The 16,086-nt window shown below is 29.1% G+C and overlaps 2 protein-coding genes across 2 annotated transcripts; both read right to left on the bottom strand.

Moving 5' to 3' along the window:
* Positions 1–6,804: 6,804 nt before the first annotated feature.
* LOC122508872 (putative uncharacterized protein DDB_G0286901) lies at positions 6,805–10,602 on the bottom strand. The gene is made up of 10 exons (XM_043622470.1): positions 10,058–10,602; positions 9,684–9,911; positions 9,560–9,604; positions 9,432–9,488; positions 9,301–9,345; positions 8,994–9,206; positions 7,677–7,781; positions 7,313–7,574; positions 7,062–7,230; positions 6,805–6,985 (listed from the first exon to the last, which is right to left on the bottom strand). Exons 1-8 carry the CDS (start codon positions 10,308–10,310, stop codon positions 7,348–7,350), a joined length of 1,173 nt encoding a protein of 390 aa, XP_043478405.1. The 5' UTR covers positions 10,311–10,602; the 3' UTR covers positions 6,805–6,985; positions 7,062–7,230; positions 7,313–7,347.
* A 1,020-nt stretch (positions 10,603–11,622) lies between these two features.
* LOC122508868 lies at positions 11,623–15,268 on the bottom strand. Its single transcript, XM_043622466.1, has 4 exons — positions 15,071–15,268; positions 14,562–14,769; positions 14,375–14,503; positions 11,623–13,553 (listed from the first exon to the last, which is right to left on the bottom strand). The coding sequence occupies exons 2-4, from the start codon at positions 14,644–14,646 to the stop codon at positions 11,719–11,721; spliced, it is 2,049 nt and encodes a 682-aa protein (XP_043478401.1). The 5' UTR covers positions 14,647–14,769; positions 15,071–15,268; the 3' UTR covers positions 11,623–11,718.
* Positions 15,269–16,086: the final 818 nt, after the last annotated feature.

The following is a 16,086-nucleotide window of genomic DNA, read 5'->3' as shown; positions in this document are numbered from 1 at the left end:
TAAACGCTCGCAGTGGGATACGAAGCCCAAGCCTATCCTAATCTACGCACCGAAGTCTAATACGCTAACCACTACGCTATTCGCTCGCTTGCGGATGTGAGCAAAACAACGCCAATAAACAATACCGCTAAACAAAAACTTATATATATATATATAAAGTGAATAATAATTTTTACTCAAATATTTTTCAATATTTTAGCATTTTATTTATATTATGCAAATAAATTTAAAGTTTCATTATATTTGTATTTAATCTTTAATGTTTTTAATATTTATCTTTATTTTATTATTTAGGAATAATTAGTTGAACACTTCACTTTATAACTATTCGAAATCAATACAAAATTAACTAAAATAAACATTTGTAACTTACTGCGTTTCATTTATACTTTATAAATGTTTTTAAAAAAGAGAAAAAGATGAATGTAATTAATTTGAAAGAAATATGGAATATTAATTAACACTCACCTTGCATAGTTAATTAAACATTTCTTTTATTTTAATTTTTAATAAAGAATATAAGTTGGCCCGCGCTGGTTGCCAGACGGACGAATGCCAGTACAACGCCGGATGCTTGGCGGGCTGAAACCTGCACCGAGCCGGACGCGTTTTGCAATAGAATGACAGTGGGAATGTACTTTCGGCTCTTTAAAAATTAATAATACAAAAAATGTTTAAAGCATGATGGATTAAATTTATTATTATTATTAATTTTTATTATAAAAAATAAAAATAGTAAAACTTGTCAGATTTTAAAAGATATTTGTGGTAAGATTTTTAAAAGCGAATTTATAAAAATAATTTATTTATAATAAATCTATAAATAAGTAAGTAAATTAAATTAATTAATATATTAATAATAAAATAAATTATATAATTCTCAGCCGGTAAAATGTCTGTACCGCTCGGGTCCTTAGACGGACGAATGCCAGTACAACGCCGGTTGCTAGTTGGTATAAATTTTGATCCGGCGGTCGGATCAAATCTTGTACCGCGCCTGTACTGCCGACAGTAGAAAGACTGTACCGAACGTCGGATCCGACTTTGTACCGCGCACGCATAGAAAGGGTTTGCTGTGGCAGCGAACATTTTGCTGCCACAGCAAACCTTGTTCGTTAAAATAGGAACAGCGAACAAGTTCGCTGTGAGATCAAACAAGTTCGCTATGACAGCAAACTCGCATAAATTTTTACTAATGTTTGCTGTCACAGCTAACATGTTCGCTGCCACTGCAAACTTCTTAGCTGTGGTACCTAATTTTCAGAGATTTTACAGCAAATATCTGTTTACTGCTGCAGCTAATTTCTTTTTTATTTAACCCAGGAGGAAAAGTCGGACGAATGTCGGAGTTTACAGCCGCCTGGGATCCGCGCCCGTGCGGACCGCCAGTACCGATGTTTTGTACCGATTCGGATCCCAAAATTCAACCGGCGCGGAACAGATTAGGCTCAGAATTTTGGATCCGCCTTTCTACTTTCGTCAGTACTGGCGTGGTACTGGATTTGTTCCGCCTGCGGATTTCATTCTTCTACGGGCGTCGGAAGAATGACGGATGTTAAGTAGAGTCTACATTGGATGAACGCGAACGTTGCCGTGCTGACGTCACCCATTTGAATAGCATGGGTGACGTCAGACGTTCGCGTACACGTTCACGTTCGCGTACCATGGAATGTAGACTCTACTTTAAGGCGAGAACAGAATGCCTATGAAAACGTGTACGTTAACGTGAACGTGGTCACGTGACCCATTTGAATAACATTGTGACGTCAGCACGTTACACGTTCACGTAGGCTATTCTGTTCTCGCCTTTAGGTCTGTACTGGCTCGGTGCTGGGGCGGATCCGACCTCGGATCTCGTCATTTATTGTTATAGTTCACATTATCAGTATAATCATAAATTTATTTTATTATATATATCATAGCTAATTAACTATTACAATAACTAATTGCATTTATTATAATAATATTATTATTATTATTATTATTATTATTATTATTATTATTATTATTATTATTTAACCAATAAATAAATTAATTGTATTGATGCAAAGGAAGAATATAAGAAACTTAATTTTTTCATTATATTTATAAAAATCCAACTTTATTAATGTGCAATTAAATAAATAATTTTTAATAAATAATAATATTAACTTGAAAGAAAATGTGTTCAATATATAATAATACCTACAATAAATAACACAATAACACATTAAATAAATATATAAAAAACAGATTATTAATTAATTTATTTATTGTTAATTAATTAATAATCTCTTTTTAATTAAAACAATATATTAAGTAATTATTTATTGACACTTTTCTGCAAATTAAATAATTAAAAAAATGTGTTGTGCATTCAAATTTCATACAATTATTAATAATTACGTAATAAAATATTAAAAAATATAATAATAAAATAACAATTTTAACAAGTTCCTTTTTAAACGAAATATTAAAATATTCATAAATACCGGTATAACATCAGTCCGTATTTGAAAATTGTTTATTGCCGCGTAGTAATTTTACAATTTTCATTTTAGCTAGTGAGACTTGAAAGCATTTAAGATTTGAGAGTTCCATGCGAGCGTACACGGAAAGAAAAAGTCCGTCAATCATTAATAGACTAGTATATTACTTTGAGACGGGACACAAAATCATTCAATGGATAACATACTTTGAGTCACAATCAGTGACGAGTTGCTTGCTAAAATTTAGAAAACTGTCATCAATATATAAAACTCGTTCACTAAAATTTAGAAAACTGTCTATTAAATTTTCTATGACTATCAAAAGCATTCAAAAAATTCAACTTCTTTCAGAATTATCCCTAATTTTAGACACTATTTGGTACAGAATGAACACATTTTTTTCGTTGCACAGTTCCGATATTTTATTTACACTCTTAGACGCTTTAGACCAACACATTTTCCAACACATTTTCGCACTTATAATAACTACACGTAGAAACGCACACTTATAACACTTTAAGTTTAGAAGCAAACTGTTCTTATATACCAAATAACAAAATTTTTCACAACTTGTGAGAAATGATTTTGCACTAATAACTACTTTTTAATTAGCGAGAAATATAAAAGAAAATATATTTTCATCGAGGTCAATTTCTAGACGCAATTCAACTGCAAATTGTTAGTTAAGTTAAATATTCACATTACACATAATAGTATATAGGGATATGTATAGCAGACAGCAAAAACACATGGACTATAGAGAAACCGGAAGAAATGCGCATCGGTACACTGCGCAACAATGCGCTAGTGAAGAGCGCCGATTTAGAATACGAGTCAACTAACGTTTCACAAACTTTCACTAATGATTCGTAAACATTCAAACAGCCATTGATATCAATTCAGCATTAAATCTAAAACAATTGGTCACATACTGGCATTCTAATCAATCCATGACTCGTTTTCAATCGTTAAGTAAAGTTAAGTAACCATCAACGGAAAAAGTGTCCCGTCTCAAAGTAATATACTAATCCATTAATGGTTGACGGACTTTTTCTTTCCGTGTAGCATAGTGGTTAGCGTGCGTGATTTCGGTGCGTAAATATTCGGTTAGGCGTAGGTTCGTACCCCCAAGCGTTAGGATTTTTCAAATGTGAATATAAAAAAATACCGTTAAGTGTATAAAAAAATGTGTAAAGTGAACTATCAATGAATTGTTATCAGTATTTATCTTTTGCAATTAATTATTATTTTTTTATTGATATTTGTTGAAATTATTATTTTGATCCGAGCCGGTTGTCAGGCGGTAGAATGCCAGCATTGCCAGCGCACATCTGGCTAGGAAATGAAAGATCCGCAGTCGGTACAGTGCCGGGTCCCAGCCGGTTGAATTATACACGGAACGGCTCTTCGCGGCCGGTTACCGGGCGGTAGAATGCCAGTTCCGAGACGGATGGCCAGCCAGCTCCTGGCCAAGTCATCTTTTGGTAGAAAACCAGTTCTCGGGCGGTAGGCAGGCGGTTCCCAGCCAGTACCACTACTCCGGCGTCGGTACAGGCGAGGATCCGCGCCGGTTGCAAATTTCCCACTGGGAATAAACATTGAATTTAACGATCATTCCGAGTCAGGTGTATAAAATAAAACAACAAATGTTGTTTTACGTTTCGACAGCGCGGCTGCCCTCTTCAGAAACTATAATTTATTTAACAAAAAAAGAAAAATAATTAGAATAAAAATACATTCTTAAAAATATAAAGTTAATAATTATAAACTTATTTTTAAACAATTATTTACGGAAAAAAATAAACAAAATTAGAAAAGGTTCCAAAAGGAACGTCTTTGTCGTGGCGATTACAATTGGACACTGGTAAATAAAATTTATAATTCACGAAGTATAATTTAACTGATGTGAGGTGAATGACCGTGTCAGTAAACAAAATTTAGGAAATGTTAGGGCAAATCAAACAGATTAAGAATATTTCATTTCATTTATAAAATGATTATTGCAATTACTAAGATTTTGTACGTCTTCCTTTTTATTAACCGGATTTTTTTGTAAATTAATATGGATCATTTCCGATATCAAACGTTTTTTGTAGTTTACTTTTTTGTCCAATATGAGAAAATTTTTCCAATCAAATTTATGTTTAAAAAAATCGTTATGAGTAGCAATTACATTAGAAATCGAGTTTTTATGCTCATTAATACGAACACCTACCATTCTTTTTGATTGTCCCACATAACATGCAGAGCAATTTTCACAATTAATTTTATAGACAGTGTTAATGTGTTAATGTGTGTGACAGTGTTTAATGATCGTTAAATTCAATGTTTATTAAATATTTATAACAACCGAGTGATAATATCATATAATAATTTTAATTTCTTTTTTTCCGTGCGCCAGCAGACATTCTTATCCGAATCGGTACAGACTGCCTGCACTGGCATTGATGCTGATTCCACACTTACCCAGCGCTCCGCTTTTCTGTGGCGCTTTGCGTGAGATAGAAAAAGACAGAGACTATCTCTATCTTTTTCTGTCTCACGCGAAGCGCCACGGAAAAGCGGAGCGACTGGGTAAGTGTGGAATCAGCATGACTCTCCAATTCAACCGGCGCGGGCGCTAGACGGTTGGACGATCCGGTATTCGTCCGACTTTTCCGCCTGGGTAGTTGTTAATTGTAAGTATGAAGATGTGGGAAGAATAAAACTTATGAATTAATGAATATGAATATATAAAGAGTGCATTTAACATATTTTTCTTTTTTTTAATGATTGGTTATTGTTTTTTTTATATAAAATTGACGAAGTGAATAAAAGGAAACACTCGTTTCGCGTCGCGTCGGCCATTTATTTTGACAGGTAACGCGCCTGCGTTCCTTTATTGTGAAAATTTCGAAGTAGAGAACTGAGTCCAGTTTCTCTACTATGCACACTGCAGCGCGCCTTATAATCTTCGTCTGTGTTTCAATGCTCTTTACAGTGACATTTGGAACTAAGGCCCTCTATACACTACACGCGATACCCTAAGATGCTTGATGGAAATGAATTAATGTACTTTTACTGGACTGAGTCCTGTTTTTTCAATATTGACTCCCAGTTTTTCAAACTCCATTTTTCTCCGTGCATCTCTATAATTCACTGTTTCGGACATATTCCATTTGTAACAACTGCACAACGTAACAACCGCACCTAGTCTCCCCTAATACTAATAATACTAATATTGATCAAATAAAATTAATGAATGTTAATATTAATCACATAAAATTAGGTAATTATTATTAATATTCATATACAAAAATAAATAAATGGAATATTCCCCTTTTTGCTTCCTCTCAAAGGAAGCCTTATATAGATGTAGATTTTCGAATTTCTTAGAATCAATTATTTTTACAAATTTTCAAGTTATATATATATGAGGCATTCTAGGCCAAATCGGAAATCATTTTGCTTTTGCATCTCAAATTTTTTTAAACATTTTTTTTCTTTTAGCACTCTTTGAAATGAGTTACCTTAATTTTTTTCAATTTTTTACATAAAGCGGTTCAGGAGATACAGATTTTTGAAAAATGACGTTTTTACGTAAATTTTTTTAAATGCTTATAACTTGGTCAAAAATTGATTAAATTGGACGTTTTTATAATTTTGGTTTTCACGCGTAGTTTTTAATAAAAATATTTTAAAAAAATTTTTAACACTGAGAAAACTAGAGTATTGGACTAAACATCTGGAGGGACAAATCGTTCATATTTGAGAGTTAGCTATTGGATAACAATCTAAATCCCGTGTGGAAATTTTGAATTGGTGCTAGGCAGGCCCAAGCTAGATTAAACTTGGCCCAAACTTGATATCGTAGATAGATTCATATTGGAAATGAAACACCTATCAAACTTCCAGCCTACGTAACTTTCCTGTAGGATCGGATAGCTTGGGCCAATCTTGGCCCTAACTTGGCTTTAAGTTGGCTGTAACTTACTTTCTAGTGCTAATCTTCTCAAATGGAATGCTATTAAATCAAGAAACTTTCTGTTAAATGCATGTAATTATTATTTAAAAAAACAAACTACAAAATTTGTAATGTATATTTGAATTTTGTAGCATATTTTTTAAATAAATAATTAACATGCTTTTAACAGATTTTCTTGATTTAATAACTAAATAACAACTAAATAGATTATATTACTAAAAATAAAATTTTTATTAATTATTTTTATGTTTATAAAATTAAATTGTTGTTACATAAAACATTTTATAAACTATAAATAAATATATATAAATATATAAATAGTTATATATACTTTGTTTTTTAATATAATTTTTTTAATAAAGTTTAAACGTATGAAATTAACATTTTGGTTTTTTCTTCGGTATTTTTTTTTAAAGTAAGAAAGTTTAAACGGTTTTCTCTTCGGGTACACGTGATTTTCTGTGGCCATCCCAATCTTTCGAGTTCGTAAAAATTGTTCCCAAGTGCGCAAGAACATTTCCTTCGACGGTGGAATATTTTTTGCCAACAACATCTGTCAGAAAAATATGTTAATATTTATTCTTTATTTAATTTTTATTTAATTAATACTATATTGATAAATTACTTACCTACTATGCAAGTGCACATATAAAAATCTTTAAATAGTTCTTTGCCTGCAATTTTTTTTGAAGCAGTAAACTTCATTGCTAATTCCCTGGCAATAAACTTTTTAATCATGTTCGTGAGGGATTTTCGAATTATTCCATCCCTATCGAACAGCAAAGTCAAGGAGGCTTTCTAGAATACATAAAAGACATTATTTGATTATACTTTAATTATGTTATTTTATGTGCTGTAATAGGCAGATTAAAAAACTTACAAAAGCTAAACAAAATGTTGTTTAGTCTGTTTAGTTTAGTAGTCCTCGTCTGTTTTTAATTTAATATCGAACTCTTCTAGTTCATGCAGTTCTTTTATAGGTAAATTTAACTTAAATTGTTCTGTTAAGCTTATTTTCAAATTATCTTTATACTCTGCCATGTTCTCCACCATTGTCGTCAAAGTTAATAAATTATTTTTAACTTCTCTGATGTCGTGTTTTAATCCTTGTATTTCTTTTATAATACGAACAAGTAAAGAATCTGCAAAAATAAATAAAAATATAATAAAAAATATTAGCAAAATAACCAAAAAAATATTCTTTTAAAGAAATGTGTAATTTAACATATTCAAACTTTTGTTACCGTTAGAATTGCTAGAAATTTCAACCAAACGTTTTGATGATGCATTAGTTGAAGACGAGTTCTTCTGGCTATTTTTAATTTGCGAAATATTGAAGTTATTATTCACTAAAAATAAAAATTATTAATTTGCATAACGTACAGTTTCTTTAAAATCTTTTTTTCTTTAATTATTTAAGTATTCAATTATAGAAATGTTGTATTACACTGATTATTGAATAAAATTTTTATTAAATTACTATTTAGTAAAATAATATTTCCAGGGTGGTCACAAGTTTCAGCTTATCAATTTCTTTGATATTTTACTGACATTAAAATTATTTTTCCTAACAAAATTCTTTTTACAGAAAAATATGGAACTTTACGGAAAATGGGAAAAATTTAAGAAGAATCTAATTATTTTCTATAATTTTCAACTAAACTAACATGTTTTTTTTAAGTTTATTAAGGTAAAATATTTTCAAAAAATAAAAATAATTAAATTTTTAAAGAATTTTAATTGTATATACCATGATTTCTCCAAAATTTTAATAAGTCCAAAAAAATAAATTTTTATTTGCTTTATTCGAAGATAATTATAGCTTAAAAAATTATGATAAAAAATTCTAAGAATGAAGTAATTTTTAAAAATATTTTAATGTAATTTTTCAAAAACAATTGAATTTCTTAAAACAGTTTCTTTGGTATTTAAAAAACACTAATTAATTTTTTGATAAATTTGAATGAAATATTTTAAACATAATTTTTTTCCTCCAAAATGTTAAAAATAATTCTAATATGTTATTATTCTTTGTACGTATTTAAATTTTTGAAAATATGTAATTGAGAGTACTGGAAATACTATATTTAAAAAATTAGAAGCTAATTCCCATTAATTTTCATTTTTATATTTTCGTTATTCAAAAATAATTTTTGAAAGATTTATTGAAAGTTATTTTTCGCACTATAGAAATCGAAATAAGTTACATTTAATACTAAAAAATATGATATTTCGTTGCAATATTTGGAAGAAAAGTCGAGAGGAAGTCACAATTTTTTAAAATAATTAGCAAAAAATCTCAAGTTTTTTCTAAATTTCCTTGACAAAAATTTTGTTTTACTAACTTTACTGACATGCGGACACCTTAATTTCGATGATTTAAATTTATTATTATTTAAAAATATTTAAAATAATAATTACATTACTTACAAGTTTGCAAGTTGAAAATTATACAAATTTATAAGTAGATTTTTTACAACTTATAAGAATAATTATTTAATATAAATAATTAATAATAATGTAATATATAATAGTTAAAAATTGTAAATGCAGAAACTCACTTTTGCCAGTACTTGTCGAAGGCTTGGATTCTAAATTTCGTTTAGTCTTGGATCCAGTCCCTTTAGAGTTATGTTGAAGCGAATTAGAATTGTCATCTAAAAACTCTAAATTTTGATTATCCTTGGATCCAGGTCCTTCAGAGTCATCTTGAAGCAAATTTGAATTCTCTAGTAAAAATCCATCGACTGTATTAAGTAAGTTTTCGTCGTCCACTGGAAATGAATAATTTTATTTTATATATTTATCTAATAATTTCACCTTTTTTAAATCAAATAATTTTATGAATGTTTAGTGAAAATAACTTACTACTGTTTGTCAAGGACATAATATTCCTCTTTTTTCGAGCATCATCTACAATTAGAAAATTGAAAACATATTCAAGCAAATTTGTAAGAATATTCATACATTGCAAAGAATTGAAAGATAAAACTATTTACACTTGAATTTTCCTTTTCTCTTTAAAGGCTGATTCGGGGCATCGTTTGATTCATAATCTGAAAAATATGATAAAAAAACTTTAAATATCCGAATGTTTTCAATAAAAAAGTGTTTCTATTATATTTACCGCTTTCATCTGCTTCACTGTCTGAGGCGCTTTTGTCTTTATCCACTGAAAATGCCGAATAGTTACATGAAAATTGGTTTAGTCTTACTATTAATATTTTTCAATTATAAAAAAAATTCCTCACAATTAGATTTTGTTTCGTCACGAAATGTTTCATCTCGAGTTGTCTCAAGTTTGTCATTAAGTGACGGCAAATCATTTAGTTCACGATTAATATCAGCACTTCCTTTTTCTTTCATCAATTTTTTTATCGCATTTGCTTTTTGTGTAGAATTCATATCAGATTCACTACTGTATACATTTTTTTTTGAGTTTAGAGCATCCAACCTTTTTTCCGCTTCTTCATATGTTCCTATGAAATTGTGGAAAAAATAGAGCATTAAATATAACTATTGTTATGAAATTTGTTTTTAAATTTAATTAAATTTTTTAAAATTTAATTTAATTTTTTTTTAATTTAAAAAAATTATCCATAATATATCTTTGCAAAACTTATACCTGCATGACCAACTAAGTTGACGCTGTACTCGGTCCAATGGTCGGGAACATCTAGTTGTTGTTTTACCATCATTTGAAAAATAGCTTTGGTTTTTTCTGTGTAGGGTGGTGGAATATATTTAGCCATAAATTTTTTCGTTTCTTCATCATACCTTATCCAGTTAAGGCAAACGCAATCTACACATCTTGCAACTTTTTTTCCTTTAGAAATAAATTCCACTAAATGGAAAGGATACAACTTTAGGCTCTCCATTATTATATGTCTCTGAAACGAGAGTACATGATATTAATAAAATATAAAAAATTTGCAGTTTTAAGAATAAATATAATTTCTTTAAATAGAAGATTAAAAGGCAGAGTTTTTAATTAAGAGATGATTTTAAAAATGCCCGTTGAAATACGATGTTGGAATCCACAATTTCGAATAACGAAAAAAATTATTTAATATACTCGAATATTGTTTCCAGGAAATCTACAACAACTTTTGTTACAACATAAATAAAAATAGAAAATAAATATAAATAAAAAATCTTTGTGATTTATTCTTCTTTTTTATGTATTTTTATGGCAATATTGTTTAATTTAACACATGAATGGTAATGTAGTTCAGGAAAAAATTTTCAAAATTGTTTTTCATTTTTTATTGGAAGAAAATTTTGAATATTGATAAAAGACTAAATATGATAAAAAATTAATGATAAAATTTTATTCAAAATTTAGGTTACGAAAACCACATGGTATAACCTCAAAATATGACATGCACATACGAGATTACTTATGAATTTAATTAAATTTTCTTATCATAACATTATATATTGTCTTACCTTATTCAGAAAGAACTTTGTAATTGGAAGAATTATTATACTTAAATTTACCTCTAAGCACAACTTTCACAACGATAGTTTTTTCAATAACTGATCCTCATGTCATCGCAAAATAAAACAAGAGGACTTTGTCGAACATTTCACTTCCATGCGCTGATTGGTTAGCGGTGTCTTACGTTGGAAAAATAAGAGCCAATAGCCAATAGGAATCACTGATTAGATACATGCGTTCTTAACGTTTTCTCTTTAATTTGCCTCAATTCAGCGATTCGATATATCGGAGGTATACGAAGATGTAGCGCGCCATATTTCGAATTAATGAATTTAAACTTGGTTTCTTTTAAATCTACTATTTCGTATAAGCAGTTTTTCAATTACAATAGTAAATGATTTAAATGAATTTTATTTATTTATTATATTTATTTTTAGTTTTATTAATTGACTACCACAATTAATTTTATTCATAATTATTCTTTTATTATTTATGTTTTTAAAATACTAAAATTTTCTTAAAAAGTATTAAAAAACGTTTGTTAATATTTCAATCAAATTACAAAAAGTAAAAATTTTGGAAATTTTTTATTTGACAAGTTTAAGTTTTTTAATTATTTCAATATTTTAATTAATAGAAATTAATTTATTTATTGAGTTAAGTGTTATACAAAGTGTAAAATTTTAAATTAATAAATTTATAATTTTATTTCTAGGAATAAAAATATGACATCAAATGAAGTCTCAACAAAAGCAGATTATTAAATTTTTAATTGATTAGGAGGTAACAAAAAATATATTAAAACGATATTTTCACTTTTATTCCACCTAAAAGTTTTATACAGTTTACGAGTAATGCAGAAGAGGCATTGTATAAAATCGAATTTTTTCATTTTCTTTCAAATTAAACTCAAGTTTAACCATCTTAAACTTAATATCGTTTAAATCACACCGAATAATATTATTCTCTGCTCTGTCTCGAAGTTCCCACATATACAATGTTTCAGAATCTGTTGGATACAAATATAAAGACTTTTTCACTTTCCAAGGATTTCCTTCTATTTCAATATTATCGAGTATACGAGTGATTCTTGTTATTTGTACAAGTGTCATGTCTTGAAGCAATACAAAATTGTCTGGATTATTTGTAGCCAATGTATATTCTTTGTACTTTAGTTTAAGAATATTCTCTTCACTGTATTTTAATAATTGAATACGAAAAGGTAGAGTTGGTTTTGGAGGATCAATTTTTTTCAATTCGTGGAGCCTACGACAGATTTGAGCTAATGGACGGTTGGGAGTTCGAATTAAACCAATCAATTTTCCTAAAAAATTCTCGAATGGAAAGGCAGTAATTTCACTTAAGTTGCAGCCTGTTGTAATAACATCATCAACAACATGTATGCTACATTGCATGTTCATTGTTTGCATCCTGCGATACAATGAAGGCAATGTTGAAAAAAACCGCTGCAAATAAAGATTTGCATGTTGATGATATTTTTCTAGAAGTTCGTCATTACATAAAATTCGGCAAGCAATATGCAATAAAAGAAAATTTTTCATTCGTACTTCACTCAAAATACCTTGCAAAACAAGTGGTCCACAATATAGTAAAATAAACCTAAATTCAGTTGCCTTAAATTTTTGTAAATACTTCAAATTTCTAGGTTTTCGTTGAAATTCGCACGGTACACATTTTCTGATCTGCACAAGCCTTCTGCTAACTTCTTTCTTGAGTTTTGAGCCAACTTTCGCACGTCCTGTAATGACAAACCATCTATCTAATAATCGCTTCATTATTCCTAAGCAGAACAAGTGCATAAAATCCAGAATAAAAGCATGAATTAAATTTACTGGTGGACGAATTCGCAAAAGTGGGCTTATGCCTGTATGATGTTGACGTTGACTGCGAGTTCGAAAAGACTGATCAGTTCTCTCTTCACACGTTATTTCCGGAAACTGTGTGACATTGTTAGCTCTTGTACCTTTGGTGGTGCATCGCTCACAACAATAATGTCCTGTATGGCCTTTTGTGCATTTTATATAAGCTCTAGCAGGCATATCACATATGAAACAATGAATTCTAACATTAAAAGGCTTTTCCAAGATTATAATTCCTCTCCGTTGAAGCAGATTAATTTCTGGAATAAAATCTTTAAAAAAATCGTCAACTCTCGCTGGCTTAGAATTTCCGGAATAAATTCCAACAGCAAATGGTTTAAATATATCAGGACGATAGTGAACCTTAGCAGATATTACCCAAAATCCTTTTTCTCCAGATTTATTCGGGTTGATTCCGTCAATGTTAAATTGTAAGAAAATCTTTGACTTGGAGTGGACGTTTGGATCGATACATTCGTCAAGATTTGATTTTATTCCAAAATAAACGTACTCGCCATTCGATCCATCCGAATCCTGCATGGGTTCAATATTATATTTTGCAGTGCTAGTTCCGAGGTATGTTTTAGCCGTCTTAGGTAGGTCTGGAAGAAGCCTGTTTCTTAAAATCTTCAACATTTCATTAACGTGTATCTGCTTCATACCACTTTTAACCGCTAGAACTCGCAATTGCGTTATTTCTTCGGGCTCATCTTCCACTACTTCCATGATTCCATTTTCAAAGCCATCATCATTGTCATTTTCATCGTCTTCCGAAATTGAAGCTATAGATTCTTCCGATTCTAAAAATACAAAAATAATTATATTCACAAACAAAATTTGAAAAAGAATGTATGGAAATATTTTTTGAAAATTATATAAAAAATCTATATTAATAATCGTTGTATTCCGGTAATCTATATCCGCAGATCGAAGTTCGTTGTTGTTTGCATTTTTGTTTCCTAACTTGTTTAATAATTTTTCTTTTAAAATATTTTTAATTTTAAAATTAATTCAATTCTTACAAAAAATTTAAGAATAATTGAATTACATTGCAGAATTTATTTTAAATAATTTAGTTTTTTAAATAATTTCAATAGAAAATTTTTAAAATAATTGAATTAAACGAAGAATTTTTTCAACTTCTTAAAATAATTTTCAAAATAATTTTTGCAATTAATTTTACTTCAAAAGGATTTCCTGACAAGAATATATTTAAAACTTTTGAAAATAATTAAAATTCTGTACATAATTTAATTAATTATAAAAAAAATTAAATTCTTGATAAGAATTTGTTTCAAATTTCTGAAAATAACTCAAATCCTCTAAAGAATTAAGTTGTTTATGAAAAAATTTATTGTATTAAAAATAATTGAATATTTATGAAGAATTTTAGAAAATAATTGAATTCTTTTGGAAAATTTTGTAACGAATTATGAAAAAAACTGAATTCTCTCGTGAAATTTTATTGATAATAATTAAATTTTTGCAAAGATTTTACTATTTTAAAAAACAATTACCCAATTGTTTTGAAGAATTTATTAAAATTGTGTTTAAAATAATTGAATTTTTGCAAAAAAAATGTATTATTATGAATGATTAATAATTAATTGGATTAATTTACCTGTATCTCTATTAGCATTAATTTCAGGATTAACAGTTGCCATAGCTTCATTTTCATCAGGAAACCTCTGTAAAATTTCTGGCTCTTCATTTTCTGAAGAGGATGCTTCCAAATCAATATCTGAAATTTCTACAATTTATGGTTATGAATGAATTTAATATTTAAAATTATAGTTCATTTAGCTTACCTTCATTCTCATTAAGATGACGAGTAGTATTTTTTGAAACAAATCTGCATCTTCGGACCCGTTTCGTACTTTTTTCTTTATTCATTATGAATATCAAAAGAAACAATTCATTTTAGCATAACATTACAAATAATTCTGTATAGTTACTTATTTGACTTAACCTTAAATGAGTGAATGTTGATTCCAACAGCTGTGTTGATTCTTGGGACTGACAACCATAGAGATATTATAAATACAGTGGGGAAGGTATAGGCGGCAGCGTGTGGGGGAAGTGTCCTGCCATAAACAGAATGGGTTGGAGGGAGAAAGAAGATTTAACACCAGTATCTGTCCTTCAATGAGCTCCAGCGCAAGAGAGACACCTACTGGTGCTAAATCTTCTTTCTCTTTCTATCAAGCGGACGCATACATGCAAACCATCCCCACTCTATTTATATTATCTCTATGCTGACAACTTAGATTAAACACTGAGCCAAGATAAGAACAATACCATATCCATGGTTACGTACTTAGATCACTTAAGACTGGTTCTAGCCAGAGCCACGATATTATTTATGTTGTAGCCATAAAATATTTTATCAAGTTGGGGCCAAACTTCAAACTCAACTTAAGTTAGGCAATTTCCACACGGGAATGTTCAAATTCACCATTGACAGATATTCGTGCCATTTCTCTAACAGAGGGACAAATTAACCATCTTGAGAAATCCCTTCCTTATCCGGCGCGAAATGAATAAATGGCAACCTAACCTCTAAATTAAATACATAAAATGTCAGAAAAACAATTTCGCGCGCATCAGATCGTACACATTTTCTGCGCAACTTTTAACCCTCAGATATAATGGGAGAGAATATACAAGTAGATTTCCATTATCAATTCAAAATTTATTTTAGAAGGACTATTTAACTCTCTTCATAAGCAAAGGAAACATACACTTTTTGAACCTCTGAATTTGACTCTCCAGTTTTCTCAGTGAAATAATTTACGATAAGATTTTAAAATTTTAAAAATAAAATTTTATTTTTAACAATGTATGTATTGATCAATTTTTTCAAAATTTTTTGTAAGAAACTAGCAGTAAATTAACAATTTTTAAGCCTTGTCTGATCGTGGCCAAACGATGGGATCTATTTATTTTGAAATTTTTAATTTTTATATACGCAGTGGTGGCCAAATGCCTAACTTGCCATTTGACAAAATCTCACAAATTTTTCACAGCAAATGTGTTTTCAGACTGAGTTTCTCCAAACTTAACCTTCTTTCTGTGTAAAATTGTGATTTGGTCAAATTCCAAGTTATAGACCTACCGTTTTCACTTTGTATATAAAAATTAAAAATTTTTAAATCATCGTTTGCCCACGATCAAACAAGGCTTAAAAATTGTTAATTTAGTGCTAGTTTCTTACAAAAAATTTTGAAAAAAATTGATCGATACATACATTGTTAAAAACTTTAAAATCTTATCGTAAATTATTTAAAAATTTTTTAAAAATATTTTTATTAAAAACTACGCGTGAAAAAAAAC

Source organism: Leptopilina heterotoma, unplaced genomic scaffold (genome assembly GCF_015476425.1).
Source record: "Leptopilina heterotoma isolate Lh14 unplaced genomic scaffold, ASM1547642v1 Lhet_58, whole genome shotgun sequence".
In the NCBI taxonomy this organism is placed as follows: Eukaryota; Metazoa; Arthropoda; class Insecta; order Hymenoptera; family Figitidae; genus Leptopilina; species Leptopilina heterotoma.
Note: the sequence above shows the minus strand (reverse complement) of the source record. Positions and strands in the feature narration are given on the sequence as shown.

Coding starts and splice junctions, on each gene's coding strand:
- LOC122508872 (XM_043622470.1), bottom strand. CDS start 10,310: ATGGAGAGCCTAAAGTTGTATCCTTTCCATTTAGTGGAATTTATTTCT. Junction 9,346..9,431: donor GAGAAAAGGAAAATTCAAGT/GTAAATAGTTTT, acceptor TTCTAATTGTAG/ATGATGCTCGAAAAAAGAGG. Junction 7,782..8,993: donor TTCGACAAGTACTGGCAAAA/GTGAGTTTCTGC, acceptor TTTTATTTTTAG/TGAATAATAACTTCAATATT.
- LOC122508868 (XM_043622466.1), bottom strand. CDS start 14,646: ATGAATAAAGAAAAAAGTACGAAACGGGTCCGAAGATGCAGATTTGTT. Junction 14,504..14,561: donor TCATCTTAATGAGAATGAAG/GTAAGCTAAATG, acceptor CATAAATTGTAG/AAATTTCAGATATTGATTTG. Junction 13,554..14,374: donor TAATGCTAATAGAGATACAG/GTAAATTAATCC, acceptor TTGTATTTTTAG/AATCGGAAGAATCTATAGCT.